Source organism: Pelodiscus sinensis, chromosome 1 (assembly GCF_052426305.1).
Source record: "Pelodiscus sinensis isolate ZL-2025 chromosome 1, ASM5242630v1, whole genome shotgun sequence".
Taxonomy (NCBI): Eukaryota; Metazoa; Chordata; order Testudines; family Trionychidae; genus Pelodiscus; species Pelodiscus sinensis.
Genome location: NC_143052.1, coordinates 11,604,291 through 11,614,925, shown reverse-complemented (window position 1 = coordinate 11,614,925; position 10,635 = coordinate 11,604,291). Strand labels below are relative to the sequence as shown.

The 10,635-nt window shown below is 41.0% G+C and overlaps 1 protein-coding gene across 3 annotated transcripts; it reads right to left on the bottom strand.

Moving 5' to 3' along the window:
* Positions 1 to 328: 328 nt before the first annotated feature.
* ATP5F1C (ATP synthase F1 subunit gamma) lies at positions 329 to 10,580 on the bottom strand. Of its 3 annotated transcripts, XM_075925996.2 has the most exons (10): positions 10,522 to 10,580; positions 9,182 to 9,216; positions 7,033 to 7,164; positions 6,185 to 6,389; positions 5,563 to 5,706; positions 5,176 to 5,240; positions 4,625 to 4,780; positions 2,225 to 2,321; positions 1,209 to 1,246; positions 329 to 476 (listed from the first exon to the last, which is right to left on the bottom strand). In XM_075925996.2, the coding sequence occupies exons 1-9, from the start codon at positions 10,563 to 10,565 to the stop codon at positions 1,240 to 1,242; spliced, it is 885 nt and encodes a 294-aa protein (XP_075782111.2). In that variant the 5' UTR covers positions 10,566 to 10,580; the 3' UTR covers positions 329 to 476; positions 1,209 to 1,239. The 3 variants fall into 3 exon arrangements, with proteins under 3 accessions (XP_075782111.2, XP_075782112.2, XP_075782113.2); XM_075925997.2 differs by lacking the exon at positions 1,209 to 1,246; XM_075925998.2 differs by lacking the exons at positions 329 to 476; positions 1,209 to 1,246 and having other exon boundaries at positions 2,221 to 2,321.
* Positions 10,581 to 10,635: the final 55 nt, after the last annotated feature.

Genomic DNA, 10,635 nt, shown 5'->3' with positions numbered 1-10,635 from the left:
TATCGGAAAGAACAAATCCTAAAACGTTGTAGGATAATATAATGCAAATGAATTTGTGCATGTTCCCTTATTGTACTAGGCTAATGAACAGATGCATTACACAGACTTTATACTTGCTTTTGAAACATGAAGCATTGAACGTCCTCTGAGAATACCAGATTACATTAGATAATTTGTTCTCTGAATCACATTTCCTGTTCTTCTCTAAGGAAAATCCACCTACACACTACATGCAGCAAACAGAATACAAGCAGTAAACAGCTGATTTCAAAAAGTAATTGATTCTCTTTGATCCAGATATTCACACACAAAAAAACAGGAACATCTGTTTCATGTAAGTGGTTTATTGTAAGATAATTTACAAATATTTTGGGTTTTCCCCATGAATTCTTCACAGAATGATGGACCAACAGCTTTGTCAATATGGATATAAGCAGGTTAAACCAACTCTCTAGAATAGCTCCTTTTTTCTTCACCTATAAGAATACAAGAAATATTTCAAGTTTACACAAATATCAAGAGTATCTTTATGTGTTTATATTAAATTATCGCCATTGTCTTTTCATGCTCCCCCATGAGTTTTGAACAATTCTCACTTCAAACGTTTTCTCAGTTCTCCCAATTCCTCTTTAAAACCATTTCTTTCATCACCCTTTTAATCTATCTATCTATCTATGCATTCCTGCATTTTAACTACTGTAAATTATTCAGGGAATAAAACAGTATTTTGTCTGTATCTGTAAAATGTGTATGCTTATGGTGCCATAACTTAAAACTGATGATTTTTGTTTAAAAACAAGTTCAGTGGTGGAAGGGCATTGAATTAAACCATAAATAGAGTCTGTGATTTGGACACATCGTGTGACGTATGGATCACTTTCTGTTCTTTTAATTTCCCCACAGATTATATGCATTAAAGCTCTCTAGAACCATAAGGCACACTATTATTAACCTATTTCATAGGTTGCAACACACAGTAATACTAAGGTTTAAAAACAATTTTCTATGGCAGTAGCTAACTACACTCTAATTACAGATGGGTCCATACTAATCAGTCCCCAAATGATTGCTCCAAAAGTTTAGAAAAGGGCCCTTAAAAAATTAGATTTCAGTGCTGCAGTTCAGATACTGATGATTCTGAAAGGTTAAATGAAAAAATGTGCCTAAACATTTTTTGAAAGAATCTAGTTTCTACTTCATCACGTTACCTCTTAGCTTTGGCTGAAACTTGCTTTCCGATTATCCCCTGGTAATATTGTTATGGGAAAAAACAGAACACGCAAGTTAAGAAGCAATTCATGCAAACTAAGGCAAAAGTTATTCTTGCGATTTAACCAAGAATGCGTCACTTAGCAGACAAATTAAATACATAAGCAGCTCATTAAAAACACACACACATGCAATTGTGGCACAAGATGTTTTCCAGCCATTTTTGTACATACATTAGTTATGAATGCATTGATCTATATCTTTAATTAGAACACAAGTCTAATCTGCTGATTAGAATTAATTTATATTGCATCTATACAAGTAAACCAATTATATGGGTTTAAGCGCAACCACCTCTTATCACCCATAGCACACAGTGTTCTGCAGTTCCTAGCAGAGTGGCAAAGTTCGGTATTTGTCAGCAAAATACACAAGAGCTTAACTGGTTCCATTTAATTAAAATGCATATTTACATTGAACAAGCTAAAGTTCCAAGCAATAAAAGTTATCCCTCACCTTCTACACTACACAACAGGTTGGTCCATTCAGAGGAAAGGCCAATCTACCATGTAGGCTGCCACAAACCAAGAATCTACACTGCATCACAGAGAGCTTTGGGGGTGTATGAGCCAAGGGTGGATGTAAAAAGGCCCAGGTAATTACACCCACAGAATGGAGAAGACATGGGTATCCAATGGAGAGTCAGGAGGGGCAGGGAAAAGAGCCATTTCCCATGAATACAATGCAGCTTCATGCCTACAGAAGCTTTGCCAACGGCCAGCAGATGAGGCAAAATTTGAATTGAATGCAGGCTTTAAGCATCATACCAGTCACTAGAATTTATTAAACAGAATAAATAATTCTTCAACTATCAGTGCATCATTTTTATCATTAGTTTAGAACCACTGTTCCATTGCCCTCCCAGTTACTACAATATAAACAGCAGGAAACGTATGAACATTCAAGCGACATGAGTGGGGAAAAAACCTTGTCACACATTTACACAGATACTTACAGAGCAGCAGCACCAGAAATGATCTCAATAAGCTCCTTGGTGATGACGGCTTGACGGGTACGGTTGAACGTCAAGGTCAATTTGTCAATAATCTCAGCTACAAATAATAATAATAAAAAAAGTGCAATTTAGAGGGTAGAATCTGAAAGTGAAAAAAGTTAAGACATTTCCCTTGGTTCTAGGTGGAGCATGGTACAATATTGTTAATTCACACCAACAACTGGGTGACCCATTGCAATTTACTAAATATTGTTAACTACCTAGGAAAGGAAAAATAAAAGGTATTTCATGTAAGGATGTAAGCAAGTAATCGACTACTCAATAAGCATAAGCTTATTGAGTAGTCAAGTGGAGTACTCAGCTACTCACCTCTCTCCACCACCCTGCTGCCCCTGAATGAGAGGCAGCAAGGAGGGCGGGAGGGGAAAAGAGCAGGAGTCGGTGCTGGGGAGGGCCAGCTTAAAAGCCAGTTCCTCCCAGTACGGTCTCCATGGTGCTGCCTGCCCTCCCCTGTCGCCTCTATCAGTCGGGCAGGGGTGGGTGAAAAGGGGAGGAGATAGGGGAGGCGGCTCTGGAAGGAGCCCGTTTGCAGCAGCCCAGGCAGAGCAGCTCCTGGCCATGGCCAGGGCCAGCCCGGGCTGCCGCAAATGGACTGTTGGACCTGGTGTGAGCCGGAATTGAGCAGTCCCAGTTCACACCAGCTCCAGGAGCCAGCCACACTACAGCTCTGCAGAGGGGCCCCCTTATTGACTAATTGTGTAGTCGATACAAACTGTATTGACTTCATAATTAGCCAAATAATTGCTCTTTAACATCCGTAACTGTATGCCAAGATGTATTTTGATAACTTATTTTGTCAGCTGAAGGTCAGCTTTAATTATAGTATCTCCAACTAGAAAATGCACTGTGATGTAATGTGTTAAGACAATCAAGTATTTATAGTATGAGACCTCACTATCTGCCATCAAGTCTCCTATAGCTGTGTTGCAATGTGTCCCCTCATGGGTAGCTATACTGGAAGGTCTTCTCAAAAGGGAAAAGCTGTACTTGTATAAGCAAGTTGTCCTTGTTCTTACCAGCACATATCTCTAATTGGGAATCTGCCTGATTTCCCATTAATTCCTTTTTAGAGCTGAAGAGGGACCTTCCTCATGCTGAAAGGAGGAGGCCAGCAAGAAATGTTCCCAAACTCCTTCTCGTCCCACTCCTCAGATAATAGAAGATTTATGAATTCACTGTGCTATCCTCTGTACAATGTGACTGCATATTTAAAAATATGCTTGCCACCAATGTTTCCTCTAATCTTATTTTTTACATCCATGTGTGGATTTTTCCCATCCACGTGCAGAATAATTTTATGTGCATTGAGGCATGTGTTAATGTGCACCATCAGTAAAAACAAAAAACCCAGCTGTGGGTACACTGCTAATCAGTTGGGCAGCATTTGTATCTCTCCTGCATGACCTCACAAACACACAGCTTATAGCAAACTCTGCCCAACACCACGTACTAAAACTGAAAGTCATTTGTTTTCCATCATTAATGGCCATTGTTCAACATTTGCTTTGTACTCAGCTTAGACCAAAAGAAAAAAAACCCCAAACCCTCAAAAAACCCGCACACAACCACACACCTCATTTCATTGATGCACGATCATGATGGCAAAATGCTCTGAACGAAAACAGTGAAAGGGAGCGGTTTAAATCCAAACAGTAATTTTTCTCTTGGAATTTAAAATAGAACAAAAATACATAGAAGTTCTTGATCTAAGGCTGTGTAAAACTGTTGTTTGCACACATAGCAACACTTACATTTTGTTTTTTGGAATTAAATAATTCAAAATGTACCCGATACCAAATTCCACCTCTTTTGCCACATTGCAATACTGTAGTCCAAAAACTTAATGGTTGTGGCCAAAGGAAAAAAAATGGATTCAGTTAATTGCTTCTTCACCTACTTTTGTGTGACCTTGCGTAAGATTTGAAATGTAGCTTCAGTTTCCCCATCTATAAAACTGATACAATAGTAACAATAGTAATAATCTTAGATCAACAGAAATACTTTACAGAATTCTTGTGTAACAGTGTAATCCACTTCTAGCCACTCTTGCTTCCCATATCATGAGAACTGGATACAAAGACTACAGTGTTATCCAAAAGTAGGCCTTTCTTTCTGGGGACCAAGTAATAGCTGATATCTGTGGGAGACCTAGCTGTACTGGCTGAAGAGAGAGCAACTATGATTGTGGGACTTGAAAAGTAGGGAGATGGGCTAGAAATCAGAGCATCTTTGTTTGTTAGCAAACTCCCAGAAAACAAACAAGAGTGTACACAAGAGATGATGAACTTCTGCTTAATCTTGCTAGACCGTTAAATTCTATACACCCCAGATTATCCTTACAAGCATTTTTGCTGGCGTTGTCCATAGCAGTCATTCTGGCACTCTGCTCACTGGTGGTGGATTCCTTCAGAGAGTAGAAGAGGATGTTTGCTAATGTAAACTCCTGGTAGTTTCTCAGCACATCAGCATCAATATCATCATAGATACTAATGCTTTCTGTAAGAATGGGGGAGAGAACGGGGGAAAAGGAAAAAACTTAGTCACATCCTATTCAAGATACTGTAGCATTAAGAATTACTGACATACTTTTGCTTCCTACCACACAATATTGTTGACAGTGAAATCAAATTTTAACTACTACTTGTTTGACAAAAACAAGCAAAATCATGTCCCTAACTCAAAGGCCAAATCCCAAATTAATGTTAATGTGGTAAAAGTCGTAATATCTTGAACACTATCCCACGCTCACAAATGACAATCTTGGACTGCCATACATTTAAGTACCTAACCCACGTGCTTGGTTTGTTATGACAACTAACTCAAACCATGAGAAATATGGTCTTTCAAAAGACAGCGCTGAATAGAACTGTACAGTCCATTTGGGAACTTACCAGCACCAGCAACTGCATCAAGAGAGTAGAAAGGTTTTTCATCTGTCTTGTAGGAAATGACAGACCTACAAGAGAGAAATGATTTTTCAAGATCTTTACTACTGTAAAAAAAGTCTAACAAATCAAATCCAAAAATTGATGGAAAACACTTTTGCCTTCCAAAACCGGAGATTAGCATTCAGGGCGGCTGTTGTGAACAGCTGACACCTCAAAAACCCAAGAATAGTGCATAAAAAATAAGCATGTTAGATCACCATCACTTTTCATTGGACCTACATAATACCACTTCCATATATTGTACGAATCTACATTAAACTTCCATCATCCATATCTTTCTGTGCTTTCTTAAATCAAAAAAATATTTAAGACCAATTTCAGTTATCTTGCCTGAATCGATTGTAGATAACAGATCCTTCATCAAATTCATATCCAGAGTTTAGCAGCTCTGAGGCAATCATTGAAGCATCTCCAAAAGTAGGGGGTTTTCTTCCTACTTCTTTGAATGTCACCAGGAAATGCTTGCTGTGTGTCCTAAAATAAAACCAAGACAATGTGCTATTGTAGAACTTTGATTCAGGTAAACATTTAAGCCCATGTTTAGCTTTAAAAACAACGGTAGACCCACTGACGTAATTGGAACTATTGGTGTGCCTGAGGTTACGAATACACTTCACTGCTTTTGTAGACTAGGGCATAGGTGAAAGGAATTTTATTTTTCTCACTGGAATGGCTTCATGAGATGTATACCTAACATTTACAATAGTGAGGGTCTAGTCAGCAATCCCACTCTCATTCCAACATATTTCAGTACAATGCAACAATTAACACAAACCAGAATTCAACAAAAAACCAATTTTAGGATAATTGCAGGAATTTGTTTTACTGAAACTTGATTTTTTTCCACTGTCATTTTAAAATGCACAGGGTAATGTATTCCAAACTGCTTATTAAAGGATACCCAGCAAGTTTTTATTACAGAAAATTTAATACACTATTACTCAAAGATTACCTCTGAAGCAGGCCTCTTAACTTGTCACCCACTCCAACCACCATGACATCTTTCCCTGCATCTGAAAGGGTGCCAATTTCAGTTTTCATAGCTTTAGCAACAGAGGTGTGGATAGCACCACAGAGCCCACGATCAGAGGACACACCAATAATAAGGTGTTTCTTCTTGTCTTCAGGGACCTTGATTTCTGCTTTCTCATAGAGAGCTGGGGGAGAAGGAGAAAAAAAGAAAGAGTAGGAAAATTTGTATTTAAACCTAGTAATCTTAGAGACATTTTGAAATGGACTAAATATGACCACCTATTCTGACTAGAACCATTTCTAAAGGGACCCATTCATATTTTTGTCTGCTTATTATTGATATAATTAGCCTCTGTGGTTATTTCAGCTAAGAGAGAAACATACTTTTTTTAAAAAAAACTGCTTACTCCTGTGCATTTGGCAGCATTGTGTGTCTAGTCAGTTTCACTGTTGTGTTAATGCATTATCTTCTTATATCATTCCAAATGTGACTACTGCTTGTTTTCCCCCAGCTTTGGAATATCATGTTTACCAGTAACAGCAACAAAATTTAAACTGACAATGTACCAAACATACACATACAAAGGAATGAAGAGGACAAGACATGGGCCCCAAATTGTTAGGTGTTGTTTCCAAGCTCATCCAGAGGACCGTTATAAACACAGATGGGAGAAGAAATTCCCCTATGTTTTCTAAAAAGACTTTAAAACATAATATTTAAGGGGAGCTGACAGAAAATAGAAATAAAGAATTTAGGAGTGTGAGTCTCATTGAAATTCTCCCCCTCAGTTCTGATGTCAGATACCACACAGACTTAAGTTTTCTTACCCAAGGCTCCTACTCCATACACTCTAGCAGGCTTCAGATCTCTCTCAGCTTTAGCATACTTTGCGGCAGCAACCATCTTCATGGACTTTGTAATTTTCTGAATGTTCTTGATTGACTTTAAACGCCTGGTAACTACAAGCATTCGAGGATTAAAATCGGGCAAGAGTTTCTAGCAGTTACAAATGAATCAGTTTCTATGAAAGAGATGACAAATCAAATGAGATTGCAAATTACATTAAACTAGCAAAATAATACAAATAGTAATTTTGATAGAATGTGAGCTCCACTACTTTTTTTTTTTTTTTTTTTTTTTTTTTTTACACACTAACAATGGAATAGACTGTCAATTTTCAGAATGGAGACTTTGGAGAACACTGCCATTTCTCCCTCTTCAAAGACATGTAGTTGGAGCCAGTCTTGTCCAACATATTCATAGCAAAATGTTCAGAAACAAAATTACTCAAGACAGTTAGACTTGAGTAATTAGATTGTGAAGAGTTACAATGGGATCTGTCAAAACTAGGTGACCAGGCAACAATATGGCAGATGAAATTCAATGTTAATAGATGCAAAGTAATGTATATTGGAAAACATAATCCCAACTGTACATGTAAGATGATGGGCTTTAAATTAGATGTTACCAATTGATCTTGGAGTAATCATGCACTGTTCTCTGAATAGCCACTCAGCATTTTTTCACTGCCACTGCACACTAACAGAAGTAGGAAAAGAATAGCTAACACTGACAATTATCATAATGCCACTGTATAAATCCAGGGCGAGCCACATCTTGAATACTGCATGCAGTTTTGGTCATCCCATCACAAAAAAGATGTATTAAAAATGAAAAAGGTGTAGAGAAAGGCAACAAAAATCATCAGGAGTATAGAACAGCTTCTACAGAAGGAGAGATTAAAAGACTGGGACTACACAACTTGGAAAAAAGGCATCTAAGGGAGATTATGACAGAGATCTATCAAATCAACGGTGTGGAGAAAGTGAATAAGTGTTAATTACTCCTTCACTTAACACAAGAAAAGAATTAGGGGTCACCCAACCAAATTAATAGGGAGCAGGTTTAAAACAAACAAAAGGAAATAAACTTTATGGGACCATGAGGAAACTTTGCCATACCCATGATAAATGGACATCTAGCTAACTAAAATTATGCCAGACTACGGATGTTGCCAGACCAGAGAGTGCCCAACTAGAGAGATTCAACCTGTACAATATTTAGGTTTGGAAAATAGAATGAAGTTAAGGCAGTCACAGCAGCCTCCACTCAAAGACCTTGGTTTTTCTACTTGTTTTATTTAGTGTAAAACTACTTGCAAGAGGAGCTGTGAAGATTCTGTTATGACTGTCATTTCAGATAATGAACTCCCACGTCCACATTTTTAAATTCAAAAGGGAGACATTTTCCTTCAAAATCAATGTACTGAACCGAGGTAGTTACAGTTGTACAGTAAAGTCTCAGTTATCCGACTTTCACTATCCGACCTTTCGTTTTATCCACCGGTGCCGCAGGTCACGTGATGGCACGGGGCTCCAGGGACACTTCATACCACAATGGCACGCAGTGTGGGCTTGGCAACCCTACTTCCCCATCCCACACCTGGGGCAGCTCACGCCCGTGCTGCGGACTCACCCGGTGCTCAGGTATGCTGGGCCCGTGGCCTGCTCACGGCCCAATCCTGGCTGTCCTGCCACGTTAGCGGCTCCGCTTTTAGGAGCGGATCTGGACCCAGCTGGAGCAAGCAGGGAGTCCGGGCCAAGGCAGGAAGGGAAAGGGGTGGGGGAGGGTGGCGAGGGGAGGAGCGCTGGGGCCTTGGGCATGTTTGGGCTGCCTGGGGGAGAAAGGGGGAAGAAGAAGAGGGAGGACACGGCGTCCGGAATCCGCTGGGGAGGGGGCAGTGCTCGCGCCAACCGCCCCCGAGACAAAGAGTGGAGCCCGCTTGGGAGGCTCTCCCCCATCCTGCCGCCGCTGCCACTGCCATCCCTATTATTCGACATTTCCGGTTATCCAACCATCTCCGGTCCCGTTTAGGTCGGATAACCAAGACTTTACTGTAGTTAACATTACATTTTAAGACTGCTCCTCTGTAACATCCCATTCCTACCATATTATAAATAAATCAGAAGTACTTACTGTCTTTTAAGGTGGCCATATTCCTGACTTGGCCCCTGAAAATTAACAGAAACATTTAAACATGTGTGTTAAATACTACTCCAGTCTCCTATAAGTCTCTAATCTCTGGAAAATACTTGTCAAAATAAAAGTGGGTTGTTGCTCCTTAATGAATTAACTGCAGAGACACAGTTTGTTCTATGTTGATTTATATTCTGAACCTTATTCAGGTCTTCTCTTTTTCCTTTCTTCTCATGCAAAGCACATGTGTGTTTTATACCTTATTGCTTTAGAATGCGGATTAAATTTATCATACAGCATCAGTATCCGCTGTCCTGAAGAAACTGTTATTGACATGCTATACACAAGGAGTAACGGGAGGAAACCTCAGAGAAAGGAATAAACCAACATCCCAAACTTCAAAATATACATGGACACCTATGATAATTAACGAGTAAGTAGATAATATTTCCCTTCGCTATCTGACAAGATCACTGTGACGTTTGCTGCATCGGTCACCAACAAGGGCAGGCTGGCTTTTCTCTTTGTTGCCAGGCACTGTTCATCTAACCCTAAAACTCATAACCTCTCTCCTATAAACTCATTTCTCCAGCAGACCTCCCACTGCAAACTGTCCACCTCCTCACATGCTTCCTCTGACAGACCTGTAACTTGTATAACTTAACATGACAACGTAAAAGAAAACACTTAAAATAAAAATCCCAGACAAATGACAAATGCATTCCCTCCACCCACCTTCCCTATTCTGTATTTCATCTATCAAATCGGCATGATCTTTGGGGCAGGGAACTGTCTTCCCTTGCGGATTAAAGCAGCAACAACATTAAGAAAAGTCACACGAATGATAAAACCCTTCGTATGGGGGGCAGCTTTACTCAACACGTATGAACTCCACTCCTTAAACTAGCACGTAGCTCTTATCCCCATCAGTAGGGTCTGAGCAGAAACAAGGGCCTGGCCTGACAAAGGGTCTGGGGCACTGCCCCCCTACTGCGACTCCCCACCCCCATGTAACTGTGTTTGGGGGAAAGGAGCAGGGGCCGCGTTGGGACCTTGCCTAGTGCAGCCCCCTGCCCTGTTTGCTAACCCAGCAAGAGCCAGGTACTGGGGGGGGGGGTAGGGTGCCCCCCCACAACCGTTGCCAGGAGCCAGCCCCGCCCCCTGCAGCACCCCTTCCTAGGCCATGCACAGATCCTACCCCACCGCCCGCCCCCTCCCCGGCGCCCTCTGCTCGGCCCCCAGGGCCGCCGCCCTTCGCTCGCCGCGCCCCCAACCCCCCGGGCCGCTCCCTCCCGGCCCCCGTAGACCCGTCTCGCGCCCTCACCCCCCCCCCCCGTTACCATTGCGGCTGGTAGAGCACAACGGCGGCCCCTCGGGAGAACATGGCGACACCTCTTCCCGCTGCTGCCGCCCGGCTGAAGGTCAGGGCTTGCCCACCGCGCATGCGCCGCGAC

Bases quoted from the DNA above. Each gene is read 5' to 3' on its own strand.
- ATP5F1C (XM_075925996.2), bottom strand. From the start codon at position 10,565: ATGTTCTCCCGAGGGGCCGCCGTTGTGCTCTACCAGCCGCAATG. The intron at 9,217-10,521 runs GTAACGGGGGGG...GTTAATTTTCAG, and splicing joins GTGCTCTACCAGCCGCAATG to GGGCCAAGTCAGGAATATGG. The intron at 6,390-7,032 runs GTAAGAAAACTT...CTTCTCCCCCAG, and splicing joins GTATGGAGTAGGAGCCTTGG to CTCTCTATGAGAAAGCAGAA.